Source organism: Garra rufa, chromosome 15 (assembly GCF_049309525.1).
Source record: "Garra rufa chromosome 15, GarRuf1.0, whole genome shotgun sequence".
NCBI lineage: Eukaryota > Metazoa > Chordata > Actinopteri > Cypriniformes > Cyprinidae > Garra > Garra rufa.
Genome location: NC_133375.1, coordinates 29039191 through 29061983, shown reverse-complemented (window position 1 = coordinate 29061983; position 22793 = coordinate 29039191). Strand labels below are relative to the sequence as shown.

The window sequence follows — 22793 nt, the reverse complement described above, 5'->3', positions numbered from 1 at the left end:
CACGTGATCCCTTGGAAATCTATCTAACATGCTGATTTGGTGCTAAAAGAACACTTCTAATAATTATTATTAATCATTTTTCAAGATTCTTTTATGAATATAATGTTCAAACAAACAGGTTTGACTAAAAATACAAATCCTTGTAACTTAATAGTCCTTGTTGAATAAAAGTACTTTCCCTACAAAAAAGTGACCCCAAACTTTTGAACAGTAGTAGAACACAAGTATATTTGTACTGTATATTTTGCTTTTACTTCCTTTGGCATAATAATTTACTCTTCTCGACCCCTCACGTGACCTGTAATTTTACCAAGAAAAGGATACTGTTGAAGTTTAAGGAGCGTTAAATTAGCCGCTAATCCTGCAATCGATACGGCTGACTTAAAGGTCATGACCTGTAAAGGGTTAACACCACATTGAGGTAAGATCAGGCGAGAGAGCAAAGTGTTCGTCCAGGCTGCAATGTAAAAAAATCACGCTATTCTTTCTCAAGCCAGCATTTCTCTCTTTACACAACATGTACTCATTCCAACAACAAACAAGTTAATCGTTTCAAGCACTGTTGTTGATTTTTGAGCACAGCTCGTTTAGTCATCGGCCATTATTGCACAAGAATTCACAACCTGGCATGCCTCCCTTAACGGAGAGAGAAACAGAAAGACAAAGCCAAAGAGATAGGCCCTCAAAATGCAGAATGACAAGTGGCTCTTCGCAGCTGTGTCTCGGGCCTCTGAGGGCAGGCCTCACAGGTCAGCTAAATTAAAGCGTCTGATGTCTACATCTACTTTGATCAGCTCCTCCTCGGAGCATCAGGCAAAAGGAGAGCTGACGTTCTGAAGCAGATCGCTAAGTGCTTGGTCAGGGCACAGGAAGAGCAGGCGCATCTCTAATTACGGTCCTCACACTGATGAGCAAAGTGAGAGAGACGGAAGGAACTGCCTGATCGGTTACTCAAACACCAAGGTGAAGTGAAGGTGGAAGAAAGATGCAGAGAGATATATTTGGGCAGTTAATATCATAGAAGCACCCTGCAATGTGACAAGCTCTGCACCATTTAGACTAAAACTTTTTTCATTCCTATGCATGCAGCTTTTATGCAGCTTCACATTAATTCAAAGACTGAAAAGTACTTTTAAAAACTCATTTGTCTCACTGCAGGACCACTTAACGGGTCATATAATGAAGAATCAAAGTTTCTCTGCTATTTTGAGATAAAATGAGCTTGCTGTATCATTAACATACTATCACTTTTTAACTTAAAACTTTCAAGAAGAGCATTTATTGAAAGAAAAATAAAAAATGTACAGCTTCTGAATTTAATGATGTCTATTTGGCTGCAAAAAAGTGGACTACAGTGAAAAAAGTGAACTGCAACCAAACTTATTTTTTAATTCAGAAGTAAATAAATAGAAGAATAACAAACTGCAGTAAATGGTAAAACTATTAGAGCTATGATTATGTTTATGATAAATTAAAATTATAGGATGAATACCAGTTTGCTATATTAAGCCTTGGAAAGGCAAAATGGTAATTTTTTTAAGACATGAAAATGTTTTGTTTTGTTTAGAGATAGTTGTTCATGAGTCTCTTGTTTGTCCTGAACAGTTAAACTGCCTGCTTTTTTTTTCAGAAAAAATTGTCAGGTCCCGCAAATTCTTTGTTTTTTCAGCATTTTTGTGTATTTGAACCCTTTCCAACAATGACTGTATGATTTTGAAATCCATCTTTTCACACTGAAGACAACTGAGGGACTCATATGCAACTATTACAGAAGGTTCAAATGCTCACTGATGCTTCAGAAGGGAAAACGATGCATTAAGAGCCAGGAGTGTAAACTTTTGAATAGATTGAAGATGTGTACATTTTTCTTATTTTGCCTAAATATCTTTTTTTTTTTTAGTATTTTAAGAACAGCAGGCAGTTTAACTGTTCAGGACAAACATGGGACTCATGAACAACTATCACTAAACAAAAACAAAAAAACAGCTGTAGATCATTCAGGTAACAAACCAGTATTAATAATCAAGTGTATGTGATATTCAACTATTATTTTTTCTTGTGGACTACTGAATGTGTAAACATCTTTTATGGGAAATATCTTATTAAGGTCAGTACTAAATAAAAAATGCATTTTGCATGAACCCTGCAAAGTGTATGTAAACTTTTGACTTCAACTGTGTGTGTGTGTGTGTGTGTATATATATATATATATATATATATATATATATATATATATACACATACATACATACATACATATATATACATACATACATACATACATATATATACATACATACATATATATATATATATATATATATATATATATATACACATACATACATACATACATACATACATATATATACATACATACATATATATACATACATATATATATATATACACACACACACACACACACACACACATCTGTTTTGCCAAAAACCCAACATTATAATAATGGTTATGACTACTTTAAGTGAACTGGAATTAGCAAAAAGTGATTTATAACAATAAATATTACCTATATTGTCCATGTTATCTGTCAACTAGCCAGTCAGTTTGTACTGAAGTTGTACAAAATACTGTTTTTTGAGAAATAGAGTGAGAAAATTTGCACTATTTTTAAACCGTGAAAGGTAGAAGGAGCGAGGGAATGAGAAATTGCTTCTGCCGTACAGAAGGCAACGGGAGCATGTCAGAGAGTTATAGCAGCGCAAGGCCTTTGGAAATTACAGCAGTGACGGTTCTGTGACACAGGAGACAGAGCCTGCGCACTACATCACTCACGGCCCCGTCTGCGCTCCCAACCCCACCCCAGACACCTGCCCTCAGTCACGGGCTCCAGCTTGTCTGACAACCACCACCGGCCCCCCATCTATACTTGGTTTACTTCATCTCTCTATGTACCATTTCGTCTTCTCCCTGGTTTATGGATCCCGCCCTTTGTAATCATTCAGCCCAGACCGAGTCAGAGAGACGAGATGAAAATCAATTCTTCTCCTCTGCCCCCACTTCCACTGACCACTTTTCTGTCGTTAAGCAGAAACTGTTAACATCAGCCGTTGATCCCTTCTACACCCTCACAGACATGCATGCGGACATCTGGGGTCATATGAAGTTCAGTCTCATCCGGGTGATCTCCATCACCCCCGAATCAGAGTCTGTAACCCCTCCCAGCAGGAGATGAAAGCCAGTCACCAGCTACAAACCGTGATGGATGCAGTGCTACATCCTTTAAACTGCCCACTTCTCAACCCCTGGCCTGTGTCTCTCTGCACTGCAGGCCCAGGAGAACCGCACTCGAGCAGTGTGATGGATGTGACATGCGGTCTGCTGATCAAAGCCTTGCAGGCAAACACTTATTTACACAAGACTTATTAAGGATGAAGAATGAGACGCTGTCCATGCAAGTCCCCAGTCTGAGAGTCACTAGAAAGGCCTTTCACACCAGCTTAAACCAGCATGAATTTACATGCTGATGTTTGTCTCAGTTAGTGCCGGTCTAAATCTAAATTAAATATGTTTTTTAAAGAAACAACACTGCGTAAAATATTAAGGCTTGTTTTCTTCGATTATTTTCATACATAATATTTTGAGCATGAGTGTGTTTGTCTTACAGCACTGGCAAATTATTCACTTGTTTTCAACTTGTTTACACTTAAAATACGTGAAGAAAATATCTGCCAGTGCAAGACAAAAAATACCAGCATTAAAGATACATTCTCAGAAAACATTCCTTAATATCTAATGAAGTCTTGCTTCTCAAGTAAATTTATCTTGCTTGAAGCATTTTTTTATTTTATTTTTTATGATTTAACTCGAAAATGAGCAAGCAGCAATTCCTCACAGCAGACTCAACTCACAATTTATTTTAACAGGGTTTAAGGTTAGCAGGTTGCTGAGCTAACAGCACAAATATTATACTAGGTAAAAACGTTTAGGTAAAAAGACTTATTTAATTTTACTTTCTACATAAACTTACACATTTTTAACATTTCCATCTGTATAAATGAACATTAATGTAATACATATACATTAATGTGGAAAATTAGTATATATTATAAATTAAATGAAAAATATATAAATATATATAAATGGTGTAAAAAATACTGATTATTAGGTTAGTCCATGATACCTAATACATTAAAAATAATGAATTTAACATTTTTTCTCATTAAAATTTCTTTCATATGGCACTCTATGATTATTTCCAATGCAAAGGATATAAGCAATGCTGCTTTAGTATTTGTCCAAAAGTAGCCAACTTTTAAAGGGGATATTGGATGCCCATTTTCCACAAGTTGGTATGATTCTTCAGTCTTCATGAAATATCTACCACATATTTTATTGAAAAATCCTCAGTGGTCATGTAAATCAACAACCTTTTTACCTTGTCAAAACAGCTCTGTTCACAGCGACCTGTTTTGGCGCATGGCTCTTTAAATGCTAATACTAATCCACTGTGTCCTCAGTGGCTCAGATGTTGGGAGAAAATGAAGACTCTTATGTTCACTTTTACATCCAACTAAACAACACCTGCAATGCTTACTAAACATTGTTGTCACTACAGCTGCTCGAGTGCAGAGAAAATGGCGGACAGCGTACAACTGGCTGAGGGTGAAAATATGCTAATATGGGACAGTTTGTCAGTGACCATGGTGGCAGCGTATCCACACACTGCTAAACCACATTTATATGCAAACCGTGTAAAAGTGAATCTTGCAATCAAGTCTTTGCACGGTGAACATTCTTTGAAGTGCTGTCTAAGTAAGCAACACGCTAGGTTTTGGACTAGGACTAACATATGTTCGTTTAAAGAAAAGACAAGTTTTGCAAGAATATTGAAGTCAGAAAAAAAGTTCTCTTACATCACATTATTCATGCTGCTGTGACAAAGCTACTATGTTTTATTTCCTGACTTATTGATCTCCATTAGGAAAGACATTAGCAAATCCAGCAGTTGGCCCCACCACCCCATTACTTTCTGGCTTGTGTGCCACAACTGAAACAGGGGCTGGAAAACTTCAAAAGCTCCTGATGAGCAGATTAAAATCCAGCCAGGCAGACACGATCATTATGCAATATTTATACATCCGAGTGTTTGTGGCTCACAGCAGATGAGCGAGGTCTCCTGTGGTGGACCCAGGATTAACACGCACCAATGTCTGCGCGGAATCAGCGGCGAGATCAAAGGGGTTCTACAGCGAGTGAATATTTCAGACTGAACGATTGATTTGCTGCGATGAACCCCACCAAGAGAGGCTCACCCAGAACTTGACGCTGTTCCAAGACGAGCATAATCGGAGATGAAAGGGGAACTATAAATAGGAAGTGTGAGTTGTGATCACCACGCACCCAAACCGAGGCTCTCGCAACAGAACAGAAGCTCAAAATGAGGCGGAAAATGGCGGCGGCTGAAGGTCTGACGGGACGAGGGAAGAGATCGGGAGGTCACAGCGTGAGGAGTTTTACTGTCGTAATAAAAATGTTCTTTTACCGTCACAGTCGCCCAAGTGAGAAGTGTTTCCATGCTCGACATCTTGCTCGAAGGGAAGCCTGTGGAGAAAGAACAGTAGTAGAAACATTCATCAGCAAACCACATAAACAGGCCATAAAACTGCATCGTCTGAATTACAGTAATGCCTGTGTATTTTCTCTCTCTCTTTTTTTTTGAAAGAAAAACAATTTTCAATGCTGTCTTGGAAAGGGAACTTCTAAAATGACTTGTTTTCTTTGCTCTTGGGTTCGATAATAAGTGCTATTGCACATTAAAAGCTTGTATAGGATGTGTGCAGAAAGCTCATGATCAAGTCTTGTACACAGAGGCATCACAGTGCTCTATTAGAGATGTTCTGTGTTACCTTAAAGCCACATTAATGAAGAAAAATGACTGCAGTCGGCTCACAAATGGCTTCCTTCCAACCGCATAAGTCAAACAGAGGAAAGGCCGAAGGCTACGCACAGCAGAAGCGTGCACCGGGGGACCAGCCTCTTTCCACTACCGCTGGCAATTAGTTAAAGCCCAGGACAACAAGCCAGCCAGGGGTCTTTTACTGCCAGGGTCTTAGTTTTTCAGAAGATATGCTTACACCCGTGTGGTTAAACGCTTTCTGTGAAATGTCTATAAAATATAATGTTTCTACAAACTGCAGGCGCAGAGCTGTAATCTCCAGAACTCCTCTGAGAGAAGATGGCTGAGTTTTTTATACTACAACGGTGAACCACCCCGAGAATTTAAATGAGAACGCAGATTCCTTCCCGCCACTCTCCTGAGAATGAACATTAGCCGTATTGTAGCACTGAGAAGCATAAAGACTGATAAACAGCCGATAGACAGTCCCTAAACTTGTTTTGCATATTCGCTGTTTGTGTATATTAGCAAGCGGCAGTAATTAGAACTACTTCTGTTTCGTTCTTCCACTGCGAAATTCAATTGGTGAGAATTTTTTTGTGTTATGCGAGACAGAATCGATCCACAGGTTGACCGTCCTTGATAAATCAAATCAGATCCAGCTAGAGAGCTGTAATTGCATAACGGCACTGAGGTAAAACGGTCTCCGCGATTTGATCTCAGAATACCGGCAGACAACCTGTATTTGCACACAGAACTCAATAAAACCCTCTCTGAGGACGGATAGACTTTCACAAGTGTATTTAAACAAGGGCAGAACAAAAAAACTAGTCATTTTTTTGGACATGTGCTTTATCTAAGGATAAAATAGGTAAAATCAATAGGTACATTGCCAAAACTCACCTTGTACCCGCACGGAGGAAAGAGCAGGTGCTTCCTCTGGTCCAGCCGCAGTAGGGATCCCGTGAGGCGATGCAGTTCCTGTGAAAGAACAGAAACAAGCATGAATGGTACCCCTAAGGCACCAGACAGTATATAGTTTAATTCCACTGGATTTCATCCAAGTATGATCCAGCTGGTTCAGTGCACACATTAGACGTGTGACATGTGTTAGTGCGCCTCACTGGGCCGCACCGATGGCCCACGGGCACAGACACAGAGCATGGGCTGGTGACCAGCGATCACAGGATCACAAAACTATCCTACAGCTGAGAGCTACAGTCTAAACAGTTGTTGGGAATGTACTATAAAGGACGAATGGTCATTTTATAAATTATGTCAGATATTTTAGGCATAAGTTTAAGTTCTGGATTATTTGAAAAAGCTATATCTATTAACATTATCAATAAGTCAATGGGAGGTTCACCGGTTTCATACAGCAGCTACAGTCAAACCAAAATTAATTCAGACCTTCAACATTTCTCAAATAATTACAGTTTATTGGCTATAGTTTAGAAAATGGTAATAAAATATGACAAGAACTCAAGAGTTCAGCTGTATCAGAACAAATTCCTTTTGATAATCACAAATGAATCACAGTCAAACCAAAATCTATTCAGACACCTTTAGAATTTCTCACATTATCAGTTTATTTGCCATAGTTTAGAAAATGGTAATAAAATATGACAAAAACTCAAAAGTTAAACTGTGTTAGGATGAATTTATCTTGATAATGTTAGATAACTTTGATAGAAAGGTATGTAACAAAACATGGTCAGGTCAAAGTTTCAAATCTAAATCTCCACTGTATGAATACTTTTTAGGTATAATGTGTCACAGTTTACTTTATTTTGTTATCCTCACTTACATAAATGAACTACTGTATAGTGTCCTTCACACTCTAGTAAAAATATAGATAAAATTAGGCAATTTGGGATGTCATAATTTGGAAAAACTGTATGTAATCTAAATAAAATATAATGTAAAATAAATGTGTATATATATATATATATAACTATAGCTTTTCACAGAAAGAGTTTGATCTCAATATAATCTGTTATTCATATTTCGCTAGTTCTCCCTTGTTTTGGATTATAAAAGGTGTTCTCTTGGGCATTATTTAAAAAGCATTTCTTGCCAGGCCTCCCAAATCTGAGATTTATTCAACAGCTTCAATTCAGATTCAGAATTTCCCAAAGGTTTTCAATGGGATTAAGGGACGCCTTCGTTACATGCGTGGATTGATATTGTGTTCGAATTTACACATTCAATCTCCTAACAGATCCTTCATACTGGCCTTGCGAGTGCCAGATGAGACTCTTATTCAAGACTTTGAAAGTTATTTTGATGCTGTCACACCCTGAGGTGATTTTCAACCTCCTGTCAAAATGCTTGCTATAGTCTTCTTTGACCAGCACAGCGCTTTGCATTCTGAGCGGTATCTGGCTCATGGTGCTTTGCAGTAATTCTGCAGAGATTACGACTGTTTGATTCCAGAAAACAAGCAATATGAATTGACCAGATTCAGTGATTTTATATAAAATCTTCCTTGGTAATTAAAAAATGTAAAATTAATATAAAACAATAAATTAAACACATTTGTGACCCTGGACCACAAAACCAGTCATAAGGGTCAATTGTTTGAAATTGATATTTATACATTAATCTGAAGACTGAATAAATAAGCTTTCCATTGGAAAATCTGGAATCTGAGGATGCAAAAAAATCAAAATACTGAAAAAAAATCGTCTTTAAAGAAGTTGTCCAAATTAAGTTCTTAGCAATGCATATTACTAATAAAAAATTAAGTTTTGATATATTTAAGGTAGGAAATACTATATAATGATACGTCTACATGATATTTCTTTATTTAGTGTGGTAACTAAATGTGTGTGTATGTGCCACTCACTTCATGCAGCGGGAATAGAGTTGGCAGCGTGCTACAGGCACTTTGATCACGCAAGAAGGGAAAGCCAGTAGGAGGCTGTGACTGATGCGGTCCAGCGTGAGAGAGAGCAGCTGCCTGGCCTGAGGAGAGTCCGTCCCACACCTGGAACACACACAGTCCAAATCAATTTGCAACAAATTAAAAGAGTGCAGGGAGAAAGTCAAACACAATTTAGACCGAGAACACACTCGAACACAGTTTGATACAGAATGACACGACCCCAACCTACATTAATAAAGTCTAAACAGTCAAGCCTAACACAGTCTGATAATGTTTATCTTAACACAATATAACAAGAACTAATGAAGCAAAGGTAGACAAGCAAAACTGACTATTCTTTTAACACAGAGCTTGGATATGAAAGTGTGTTTGTCATCTTAAATCTTGACATTTCAAACCAAGGACATCTATCTATTATGATAATGGCTTGTTATATAGTATGTCTCTAATGAACTGACACTAACGTTCACCCTCTGAATGAGAAACAGGACGAGGCGTAAAGGGCTTCAAAAAGAAAACGCATGTCGTATTAATGTGATATCACATTAATGTGTTGTCACTTTGTGCTTGGCCCCAGTAACTAATCTGATTGATATCTAGGAGTCTGGCAGCCACCCACTCCTCTGTGCTGTACACTTAATTGGCACTTACCACTTAGAGTATCTCTCTTGCACCTGCCATGCTGGCTAGAAAGCACATTTGTTTGTATACATACGCACGCATACATATGGTTATAGAAACACTTACAATAATGGCCTTGATAGCAGCGGAGAAATCATTAGTACTTTATGCATTGGATCTGAGCAATGAGCCACACTTACCAAAGGCTATCAGAAACAAGATCAAGCTTGCTTCAAAAAGCCATTTTCCTAATCAGAATTTTTAATCTCGCTTCACGGAGAAAAAAATTAAAAAGCTGCAAAAACAGATTAACTTGAGAAGCAAAATGATTAAGAGACTAAAAAATATGTTGAAAATATTACTCTACCAATGAAAAATAATAGCATAACATGGCAGTAAATTAATCTAATTATATATATTAATAAGAAAATGTGTATACAACACGTACCATGTAGAAAATATATATCTACAGTTGAAGCCAAAAGTTTACATACACCTTGCAGAATCTGCAAAATGTCAATTATTTTACCAAAATAAGGAGGATCATACAACATGCATGTTATTTTTTTCTAGTTGAATTTATAAAAATTATTCTTAATAAGGTGTTTTTGACTAAAAGACCCAATAAAGAGCCAGGGGGTGAAAACTTTTGAACAGAATGAAGATAGGTTATGTTTTTTTGTTATTTGTCATGTAGTTCTGCCCTTCAGAAGCTACAGAAGATACTTACATATTTCCCAGAAGTCAAAAGAAGTAAAATTTACCCTGATCGTTAAACGCCAAAAGTTTTCACCCCCGGCTTTAAATGCAGTGTTCCTTCTGGAGCCTCGGTGAGTGTTTGAACCTTCTCTAATAGTTGCATATGAGTCCCTCAGTTATGCTCTGTGTGAAAAGATGGTTCTCAAAATTATAGAGTCACTGTTGGAAAGGGTTCAAATACACAAAAACGCTGATAAACCAAAGAATTTGTGGAACCTGAAGGATCTTTTTCTGAAAACAGTGGGCAGTTTAACTGTTCAGGACAAATGAACAACTATCACACACACACACACACACACACACACACACACACAAAAACACAGCTTTGAATAATTCAGGTAATAACACTGTATTAAGAATCAAGTGTATGTAAACTTTTGAATGGGGTCATTTTTATAAATTCAACTATTATTTTCTCTTGTGGACTATATGTAAACATCTTTTATGTAACATATCTTCAGGTCAGTATTAAAAAAATAATATGCATTTTGTATGATCCCTCTTATTTTGGTAAAATAATTAACACAAGGTGTCTGTAAACCTATTGTCTTTAACTGTATATCTATATACATTGCATATCTCTCTCTCTCTATATATTTATATATTTTATATATTTTTTTTTTTTGTTAATTTACCATCTCTTTTTTCTTTTTTAGAATTAATCACACTAAATTAACACATTTAATTAACACCCTTAGTTGAAAATTGAATTGTCAGAGAGAAACAAAAATTAATGAATGAATCACTGCAGTCGTACAGCTCCATTTTTAGGCAGCCAAAACAAGTGATGAAAGAGAGAGACGGGAAGAGAACAGACACAGGGTGAGATAAAGAGGTGCAACTGGCAAGTTTAAACTGATTTTAGTAGAAAAAAGCAGCCTCTCTTGACACATGCGAGTAGGAGAGCGAAACACAAGACGTAAAAGATGAAAATGAACCACTGCTATAGTTAGATCACAGAAAACAAGCGAGGAAAAAACTATTACGAACACAAAAAAGCCAGACAACTGTACACAGATGATACAAAGACGAAAAGGAAAGTGTGCATAAAAAGATATTGACATCAATTAACACTCTAGCCCGCATCCTAATTGTGTCATTGTTTTCTTCGCTACAGTGTCTTGATCGATATGGATGATGACACGGCCATTTTTGAGCAGTTTCCGTCGGTCACAGACTCTCTGACCCTGCGCGTGTCAAACGATTTACCACTTCACCACCGCGTGATGAAAGATGGCAGAGGTTATGCAAGGCCAGCATGATCGTAGCCTGATCTGATTACTCCATCTACACTCCCCTGATTAGCTGGCTTCCCGCTGCGCTAGACACAGCTAGCACTGTCAACGGCGTCACGCTCTCACACACACACACTCCTGGTCTGATAAATGACATGGAAGTTTTTTGTGATTTATGATGATTCATGTTTTATCAAGGGTGTTTGTTTTGTTTGGCTAATTTGGTGTTTGGAAATTAAAGGAGAAGCTTACTTTAAGGAAATTAAGGTTTCTGAGGAAAACATTCCAGGATTTTTCTCCATATAATGGTCCAAATTGCAGTTTCAATGGAGCTTTAAAGGGCTCTACATGATCCTAGCCAAGGAATAAGGGTCTTATTTAGCAAAATGATCAGTAATTTTCTTAAAATAATAAAAAAATGTATACAGTATACTTTTTAACCACAACTGCTCATCTTGCACTAGCTCTGTGATGCGCATGTGCATGTGCATGTGCATCTTTACGCATTGGACATCATTGTTTTACCTTTTTGTGTAGGGCGTTGACTTTCTTTGCATGTTCGCTTTGTAAACACTGGGTTGGTACTTCCATCTACGTCATGAGTGTGTGATTAGTGCAAAACGAGCATTTATGGTTAAAAAATATATAAAAATGATTGATTGTTTCGCTAGATAAGACCCTTATTCCTCATCTGGGATTGTGTATAGCCCTTTGAAGCTGCGTTGAAACTGAAATTTGGACCTTCAACCCATTGATCCCCATTGAAGTTTACTATATGGAGAAAAATCCTGGAATGTTTTCCTCAAAAGCCTTAATTTCTTTTTGATTGAAGAAAGACATACATGAACATCTTGGATGACATGGGGTGGGGGTAAATTATCAGGAAATTTTTAATGTGACTTACCACGTTTTTTCTTTTTTGTGTGTAAAAAGTTTTATTTTTTGAGATAGAGCGTGTGTACAGTATGTGAGGAGAAACAGACTAAACAGCGTTTAGTCTGTCTGGAGGAAGATTCAATTAACACTATATCCATGGAAAATGAATGTTGTTAGCAAACTCCTGCCACTTTCCGCAAGGGATAATGACCAGCTAATGCTCCATCTGTTTACATGCCTTGACTTGTGATTCTCCGCCATAAAGCAATCAGCAAAGAGCGTGCTTCAGCATTAACCTCTACCTGTCTGGGTTGTAGCCTTCCAGTTCCTCGAGGAACACGTTGTTGTTGGTCACCGTGTTATCCCTGTTGGGTGTGACGAGGAATTTGAGGATGGTCCCTCGGCTGGAACCCAAAAAGAGGACTGTCTGGTTGCCATAGGGACCAGCGTTTGTGTCCACCACCATTTTGTTGAGCTGGTATCTGAAAGCAACAGAAGACTACTTAATTCATTCTGAAATGAGGCAGAGAGGTATTAAATTGTAAACCAAAACCCCATGCCAAAATAACAAAATGCACAAATCCGAAAAACAATTAGCCTCGACAAACTGGCATATCTTGAGGCAACAGCCAAAACTGTTCTACTGGAATGATTCAGCTTTCTAAAATAAGATGATTTCCCAGAGTGTTTGAAATGACACAAACAACTTGTCACTATAATCTTGTTGTGCCCTGTGGGATGCTGAGAAACCCCAGCTGCTGGAACCCCATAGTCTGAAGACTGAGATTGGACAGATACTAATGCTAACAGACGTCACAGCTGGGCAGTCAAATGTTTAGCATAGATCTTAATGAAGGAAAGAATGACTGGGAAAAAGTAGCAGCTAAATTTAATGGCCATTATGCGTTCCTTTGCTTCAAGTTCATGAAAAGTCCAACTTCTGAATCTTGGTTAAAGGTTAATGGACTACCAGCTGTTGTGGTTGAGATTGATTTGATAGCTCATCTAAAAGCAGTAGTCTACTTTAGACCAGTGACAAACCAGATATCATGTCTTGAAGGCCTGTATGATCTGGTTATGATCTGGTTTTAACAGTGGAGAATCTTGTCTAGGACATCTGAGAGAAAGTTCTCACCTGACCATGGTCCGAACAATCCATGGCCTCTGACCGAGTGATGGGACGGCTTCATCCATCAGTGGATGGGTTTTGACAAAAGTTAACATGTCATCGGGGAAAGAGTTAGAGGAATTGAACTTTGAGCCTTGTATGGCACAACCACCCGGCCTGAGAAATTCACAAACACAGCACATTATTATAAACTTTTTCCTCTGCAAGTTGGCATTTGAGGACATAAAACACTCTCTAGAGTTGTAAATGTAATTTCATTCCGTACCTCGGTTTGGGCACAACCTCATCTGGAACAGGTGTCCATATCGACTCGGGCGATTTCTGCTCTTTAAATCTTCCATCAAACACTCCGGCCAGCTGCTCCATGTCGAAAGCACACACCGCAGAGCCAGGGATACTGCAAAAATACAGCACAATAATATCCTCAGACCTGTTCTTTTTCCATGATACTGCTCTGAGCCAGAGGAGGCTCACAACACCCAAATGGATTTCATTTATCACTAACATGTCGAAAACACATCAGTTGACAGCCTTGAATAGATCTGTACTGTGGGTAGTTGGACAGGCATTTCAAGGCAAACAGAGCAGAGAATATTGTCCAGAGCTGTCACCGGAAACCTTGGGTGACTGCAAGCTCTTCCACTCACTGACCTTTTCCTCCCACTGAGGATCTATTCAAGAATGCAGCAGTATACAAACGCAACTGTGAGTAACATACTTGGGTTTCTCCAACAATAATACAAGTGGCACAACAGAAAGCCACATGATGATGAATCTGAATTGTTTAGAAGGTGGCTGTCCATAAACCACGGCCAAGACTAACGTAGATTAATGATGATATTAAGAAGAAGCAGCAGCAAAGTTGTCTATATACAATATAGTTGTATGTAATGTGTCACACAGGGAATTAAAAAAAATCACTCATGCTCAAGAAGGCAACATGATACATTAAGGCGGTGTAAGGTTTATCCATTGGATTAACAGTGTAAACTGTGCTTATTTTGTTCTCTAAAAAAACCTAAATATAGCTTCTGAAGGGCATATGATATGATCTTTAATCAAAATCCTGTTTGAAATTTCCAACTCCCCAGCTCTTAATGTACCGTTTCCTTCTTAAGCATCATTAAATGTTTTAACCTCTTGTACTAGTTGTGTATGAGTCCCTCAGTTGTCCTCAGTGTGAAAATATACAATCAAAATTATAAAGACACTGTTGGAAAGGGTTCAAAAAGACAGAAGTTGCTAGAAAACCAAAGAATGTGCAGGATCTGGAGGGTTTTTTTTCTGAAGCGGGTCAGTTTAACTGCTCAGGGCAAACACAGGAAAAACTTTGTTTAGTGTGCTCTTAAAAATTAAGGTTGCAAAAGGTATTCTTCAAAGTGATGCTACAGAACCATATTGAGTTCTCCAAAGAACTTTCCAATGAAAAGACGTAAAAATAACCACTTTTTTTTATAGTGTGAAATAACCTTTAATTTTAAGAGTGTGGATTATACAGTTGAGGACAAAAGTTTACATACACCTTGCAGAATATGCAAAATGTTAATTATTTTACCAAAATAAGAGGGATCATACAAAATGCATGTTATTTTTTATTTAGTACATGAAGGATCTTTTTTGTTTAGTGATAGCGGTTCATGAGTCCCTTGTTTGTCCTGAACAGTTAAACTGCCTTTCTGTTCTTGAGAAAAAATACTTCAGGTCTTTAATTCTTACGTTTTTCAGGCTTTTTGGTAAACATGATGCATTAAGAGCTTGAATTTGAAGATCATGAAATATTTAACTTATTTTGTGTTCTGGGAAACATGTCAGTATCTTCTGCAGTTTCTGAAGGGCAGTACTACATGAAAAAATATGATATTTAGGCAAAATAAGAAAAATGTACACATCTTAATTCCATTCAAAAGATTTTTATTGCATCATTTTACCTTCTGAAGCATCACTAAGCATTTAAGCCTTCTGTAATAGTTGCATATGAGTCTCTCAGTTGTCCTCAGTGTGAAATGATGGATCACAAAATCATACAGTCATTGTTGGAAAGGGTTCAAATACACAAAAATGCCAAAACACTAAAATTTGTGAGACCTGAAGGATTTTTCTGAAGAAGAGCAGGCAGTTTAACTGTTCAGGGCGAACAAGGGACTCATGAACAACTATCACTAAACAAAAACACAGCTCAGGCAACAACAAAGTATTAAGAATCTAGTGTATGTAAACTTTTGAACAGGGTAATTTTTACTATTATTTTCTCTTGTGGTCTATATGTAAACGACTTTTATGTGAAATATCTTATATTCAGGTAAGTACTAAATAAAAAATAACATGCATTTTGTATGATCCCTCTTATCTTGGTAAAATAATTAACATTTTTAAGATTCTACAAGGTGTATGTTAACTCTGTTACATGACAAAAAAAAAAAAAGAAAAAATAACATGCAATTTTCAAGAACCCTTATTTTGCTAAAATCCTTAATGTCTTGCATAATCTCCAAGGGGTATGTAAATGCACGAGCAGAACTATTTGCTTTTTATGCATATTTTGTAAATCTTAGAGTTATCTCCGTTTCTACGTACAGCAATTTTTGATGCAATCTCAAAATTTGAATAAAAATATGCATATGGAAACCTGGTTAGTGAGAGCACCTCTCTTTCCTCCTACTGCGAAACAAAGCTTCAATCTCTAAACTGTCCTGAAGTGATTTGTCTCTGGTGAAGCGACAGCTTTCAGCACTTAAAGACTTTCTTAAGCGAGAACAGAGAGTCATGCAGGGTGAGTCAGTTCAGTTCTCGTTTACGCCCACTCTCTCCCTCTCTCTACTTCCTCCTCAGATTTCCTGGCACTGACATACTTTGTAAGTACAAGCCACAGCTGTATTCTCCCGCATCCTTGACACAGGTGAGTCGTTCACTCCCTCTCCATCACTCTCTTGAGCTCTAGATCTCTCACAATCTTCTCGAGCTATAACTCAGATGCAGAAGATTACCTTCTGCTTTGAAAACACCCTGCATATAGTAACTTTGTGTTCCAGGGTTCTATGGGATCCAGTAATTGATACTGAGGTTCAGGTCTGGAAAGAATGACACCTACACTGCTCTCGCAATGTCACACAATGGGCTTTGAGGTCCATGTAGGAATGCAAGAGTGTAAGGAGGAAATTAATAAGAAGCAAGCATAAACAGCTGTCTCCAATAGCATTGTGGGACACATCTGTCACACGTCTACTTGTTTTACCCTGTAGCTGGTTTGTTTGTGCGTGTGTGAAGCCGTCGGCCAGATAGCAGCTGAGAATGACCTTCGGATTGACAGCGCTGAAACTGTTCAGATTCAGCAGACACAGTGACAGGACTTAAACACATGTCAAGCAATTTTCTGACAAGACCTCATTAGGCTCATATCAGCCTGATCATCAATGTCATCAGTCTGACACACTGCAGAACCTCCAAAAGGCCTGACAGGTGAACAACTTGCAGCAGAGCAGAATGTGACTTTCTCCTCTCAAAACTCTTGCTGAATTTTGTAACTTATACATCATTTCTGATACAATTTGTTTCCTATACCTATATACCTATACTATTTCCTATATTGAGTTTTCCCTCAATAAACTGCTAATTTGCAGCATATTGATAGTAAGTTAGCTGTTGTAGTATATGTTTAGATACTGGGTAGATACTAAGGGATCTAAAATACAGAATAAGGCATTAATATGTACTATATAAATACTAATAAACAGCCTATATTGTTTTTGTATGTTTTTGTTGCATTTCATTTAGTGCTGGGCAACGATTAATCGTGATTAATCGCATCCAAAATAAAAGTTTTTGTGCATATAATATATTTGTGTGTACTGTGTATATTTATTATGTATATATAAATACATACACATGCATGTATATATTTAAGAAAAATATGTTATATTTATATATTAAATATATTTATATTTCATATAAATTATATGAAATATATACTGTATGTGTGTGTCTTTATATACACTGCCGCTCAAAATGTTACAATCAGGAAGATTTTTAATGTTTAGTTGTTCAAAAATACAGAAAAAAGTAGTATTATGAAATATTATTGCAATTCAAACTTAGTTTTTATTTTATTTTAATATACTTTAAAATATCATTTATTTCTGTGATGCAAAGCTGAATTTTCATCAGCCATTACTCCAGTCTTCAGTGTCACATGATCCTTAAAAAAAAACATTCTAATATACTGATTTATTACTTTTATTATCAATGTTGGAAACGGTTATGCTGCTTAATATTTTTTTTGGAACCTGTGATACTTTTTTCAGGATTCTTTGATGAATAAAAAGTTAAAAAGAACAGCATTTATTCAAAATAGAAGTCTTTACTATCACTTTTTTTTTTATCAATTTAACACATCCTTGCTGAAAAGTATTAATTTCTTTCAAAGATAGAAACCCCCCCCCAAAAAAATTACTGACCCCAAACTTTCAACGAGATAATGATTTCTTTTGACAATGATTTCTGAAGGATCATGTGACACTGAATACAGAAGTAATAATGATTCAAATTCAGCTTTGCATCACAGGAATAAATATTTTAAAGTATATTAAAATAGAAAACCACTATTTTAAATTGCATTAACATTTCACATTGCAGTTTTTTCTGCATTTTGAATCAAAGAAACACAGCCTTGATGAGTAGAAAAGTCTCCTTTAAAAAGCATTTAAAATCTTACTGATCCTCTAAATGTAATATTATTATTCTGGATGCGATTAATCACAATTAATCATTGCACAGCACAAATTTTATTATTAGTAAACTTTCTTTCAGTTGTAATTCAGTTTTACATGACCGTTTTCTACCCTTAAATCCTCCATTTTTGCTATTGTCTCTTTAAAGCATCAATGTAAATAATGAAATAAAATCAGTTCTAACTGGTTCACCAGAATACTGAATAGCTCCTGGTTGTGACCTCAATATCAAGACGATTTCCGAATGACACATTTCAGGAGATTATTTTCCAAAATTACTTGATAAGGAACATTTGGAAAAATATTAAGACTGACTGTATCTTAAATATAATTTTATTTAGTCTTACTACACCAGCAAGCAAAATTTTCACTCATTTTTATATACTTTTTTATATATAAGGCAATTGAAAAAATCTGCCAGTGCAGTAAGAAAATCATAAACACTCATAAGTCTTCATATTGTTTGCTGCTTCTCAAGTAAATTTACCAGAACTGGAAAATATAACAAAAATACTTACTAAAAAGTTATATGAAACATTTGGAAAGACATGAGGATGAGTAAAGGATGACTGAATTATTATTTTTGAGTCAACTACCACTTAAAACTAATTTGTACTATATACATATGAAAATTTAAAGATCAGTGAAGGCAATCTGATTGAATTACTATGTGGTCTGCCACAGCTAAACAGAAAAGACCTCTATGTCTTTTTCTGTGCATCTCATCTTGGAGCTCTGTCAAAACACTTCTCCACTGCTAATTCCTATACTTAGTCTCCACCTTTACGAGCCCTCGCTGTCTCCACTCTTTCTTTATATGTCCCTAAGCTTCTTCAAACCTGAGTGTGTGCCTCTCCAGAAGATTCTGGCCTTATTTTATTTTCCTCACAGTCTGAACTCTGCATCTTCCTCCTGCATCCACCATGATCCACTGAGAGGATGATCTCACCTGCAGCCTCTCATTTACAACAATCTCACCCCATCTCTCCTGCCCTGCTTGGAGCCTTGGCCCCACACCTCGAAGCATCAGGAGCTCAAATTAGATGCAAACACCTCTTTCCTCCTTGCTCTGTTTCTGCGAGAGTGCAAGTCTTTTGACATGAGAGAACTATTTTTTACTATATGTTTCTTGAGTTGAGTTATTTATTTGGTCCTTGATATTACATATACAGTAGGTTCTTCAGACCAGTTTACTGGTTTCTGGGTTTTGGGTAAAAAAAAAAGCATATATACTGCTGTTTTAAAGTTTTGGGTAAGGAAGACACAATTGGAACACTCCAAGCAACAACACAGCAAGCCATGGGAAACATCTTCAACACCCTAGCACATGCTCTGACTCAATGAGCTGTGGGGCTCTTGTGGGCAACGCATGCTCCCCCCTTTTCCTCCTAGTGATTTCCTTTCATCTACTACAGTCCATGTCCATAAAACAATGGAAAAGGGCAAAAAAGGAGAAAACTATATATGTATTGATGCTTTATACAGAAATGTACACTACCAGTCAAACATTAGCAGAAATATTTGTACCATTTAAAATAACTTCTTTCTATCTGAATATATTTTAAAATGTAATTTATTCCTGTGATGAAAGCTACATTTTGAGCATGATTATTCCAGTCTTCAGTGTCATATGATCCTTCAGAAATCATTCTAATATGCTGATTTGCTGTTAAAGAAACCTTTTTTTTTTAATATTTAAAACAGCTGAGTAAGTTTTTTCAGGATTCTTTGGTGAATAGAAGGATCTAAAGATCAGCATTTGTCTGTATCTTTTGTAACATTATACACTATACCATTCAAAAGTATTTTTTTATTTAGCAAGGATGCTTTAAATTGTTTAAAAGTGATGATAAAGACATTTATAATGTTACATAAAATTTCCATTTCAAATAAATGCTGTTCTTCTGAACTTTCTATTCATCAAAGAAACCTACAAAAATTATACTCAGCTGTTTTTAACTTAATAATAATAATAAATGTTTTTTGAAACATTTAGGAAACAACAGGAAATCAGATTATTAGAATGATTTCTGAAGGATCAGGTGACTGGAGTAATGATGCAAAAAATTTAGCTTTGAAATCCCATAAATAAATTAAATTTGAAATTATATTCAAATATAAAACCGTTATTTTAAATAGTAAAAATATATCAAAATGTTACTGTTTTTGCTGTACTTTAGATCAAATAAATTCAGGCTAAGTGAGCAAAAGAGACTTCTTTAAAAAAAAAAACTACAAATCTTACTGTCCAAAAACTTTCGGCTGGTAACGTAGTGCAATAATGACTCATCTTTCCAATCTTGGTTTCTGGAAGTATTGTTCCCAATAATTTTCTTCACATGGATGAAAAAACATTCCTCAATAAAGAGTTTTAAGCCATGAACTAAACCAACCATCTCCGAAATGAACCACATTACAAATTTTCATGTGAAGCAAAAAAGGACACCACCCTACAAAATTTTGCCGTCAGTATGATTTTTTACTTTTATTCAGCAAGGATGTATTGAATTGATCAAAAGTGACAGTAAAGACACTCATTCTTAAAAAATGCGTCATGGTTTCCACAGGAATATTAAGCAGCACAACAGTTTTCAGAATCAGAAGGATTTCTGAAAGATCATGCAACACTAATAACTGATGTAACAGCTTTGCCCTCACAGGAATAAATTAAAATTTAAAATATATTAAAATAGAAAACAGATATTTGGAATTGTGATAATATTTCACAAGATTGCTGTATTTTTGATCAATTAAAAGCAGCCTTGGTAAACATAAGAGCCTTCTTTCAAAAACATTACAAAATCTGACTCCAGACTCAAAGTGTAGATGAAAAATAAGAGAAGAAAGAATAAATCCCTAACCCCAAGTATAAGCAATAGTAATTGGAACACCTAGCTTGCCTTATTCTGAAAAACTGAGCATGAATATTTAAAATAAGACTTAGAATTCAAAATCGGCTCATGTATAAATAATCAGAATTTATGAGAAACTGGCAAAATGTTTAAACTTCACAGAATAGTCCTGTTAAACACTCTCTGTTCAGCATGAGTCACTGCATTTTAGACAGTCTGCACTTTATTACTCTCCTTCCCATAATACTTAGACCCATCTCAACCACATCCCAACATGGCCTCTTCTCATTCCCATAGTCCTCCCCTGCTGCTGCGTCTGCCACGCACTAACCGGTCCCGGCAATTTGTCTGAGAGCTCTTTAACAGACCACACATCCTCCCGGCAGGCTAGCGAAGCCCCCTGCGCTGTTTATAGAGGACTGCAGCTGCAGACGGGAATGCTTGTACAGCTGGACGCTCCCTGCCAATGCACCTCGGTGCTCCATCTCTAACCGAGCCCGCCGTGGATCCGTGCCCTCAGGATAAGAGTGGAGAAGAGGAACTCTCACAGATAGGAGTCCGTTTTTTTAACTCTTTTGAGGGAGAGGTGGGGGAAGATGTGGGCTATTATTGACCGCCTCATTCATTCGTCCTTGAGTGAATATCTCCCCCCTCCACACGCATATACTCATCCTTCATGTTTTTTCCCCTTCTCCTCTCGCCCCCCAGAGTGGCCATTAGCAGACCGAGATGTTATTAGAGTTGGCATTTGCTGAGGTTTGGCCCCTGCTCTGACACAAATACACATTTGCATGCTGGGAGTCCTGCCCTTCCTCCATCATTCAGAGGGTGCTCTATTGCACTTCATTTGTCACACACACACAGGTCTCATAAAAATATTACCCATCATGCACGCTCCCGCACACACCGTAGACATAGCTCACCCAGCAATGAAATGAATTTTCAGCTGAGGAAGAGTCTGAAATTTGAGTCATTATTCACTCTCTCTCAAAAAAAAAAAAACGTTGTATTTTACATTTAGATTACCTTTGCAGTCATTTGATATATAATATAAAACATAATAAATGTTAATCTTTAACAACTAACGGATATAACAAAATCTGCAAAATGTTAATTCTTTTACCAAAATAAGAGGGATCATACAAAATGCATGTTTTTTATTTAGTACTGACCTGAATAAGATATTTCACATAAAAGATGTTTAGTCCACAAGAGAAGATAATGACCCCGTTCAGAAGTTTACATATGCTTGATTCTTAATACTGTGTTGTTACCTGAATGATCCACAACTGTGTTTTTTTGTTTAGTGATGTTTTTTTAGTCCCTTGACCAGTTAAACTGCCTGCTGTTCTTCAGAAAAATCCTCCAGGCCTCACAAATTCTTTGGTTTTTCATCATTTTTCTGTATTCAAACACTTTCCAACAATGACTGTATGATTTTGAGATCCATCTTTTCACATTGAGGACAATTGTAAAACTCATATGCAACTATTACAGAAGTTTCACAGATGCTTCAGAAGGAGAAACAATACATTAAGTGCCAGGGGGTGAAAACTTTTGAACAGAACGGAGATGTGTACATTTTTCTTATTTTTTCCTAAATATCACATTTTTTCATTTAGTACTGCCCTTCAGAAGCTACAAAAGATAGTTACATGTTTCCCAAAGGACAAAATAAGTTAAATTTACCCTGATCTTCAAATTCAAAACGTTTTCACCCCATGGCTCTTAATGCATCATTTTTCCTTCTGAAGCATTAGTGAGAATTTGAACCTTCTGTAATAGTTGCATATGAGTCCCTTTAGATGTGAAAATATGAATCTCAAAATTATACAGCCATTGTTGGAAAG

The 22793-nt window shown here is 36.7% G+C and overlaps 1 protein-coding gene across 1 annotated transcript in view; it reads right to left on the bottom strand.

The window, feature by feature from the left end:
* The window catches only part of sema6bb (sema domain, transmembrane domain (TM), and cytoplasmic domain, (semaphorin) 6Bb), a 167226-nt gene that overhangs the window by 17930 nt on the left and 126503 nt on the right, over positions 1-22793 (bottom strand). The window contains exons 11-16 of the mRNA XM_073819067.1: positions 13633-13764; positions 13374-13523; positions 12541-12720; positions 8709-8849; positions 6764-6841; positions 5507-5565 (exon numbers count right to left, since the gene is read on the bottom strand). Of these exons, the coding sequence (XP_073675168.1) occupies positions 5507-5565; positions 6764-6841; positions 8709-8849; positions 12541-12720; positions 13374-13523; positions 13633-13764 (740 nt within the window). The remainder of the gene's footprint in view (positions 1-5506; positions 5566-6763; positions 6842-8708; positions 8850-12540; positions 12721-13373; positions 13524-13632; positions 13765-22793) is intronic.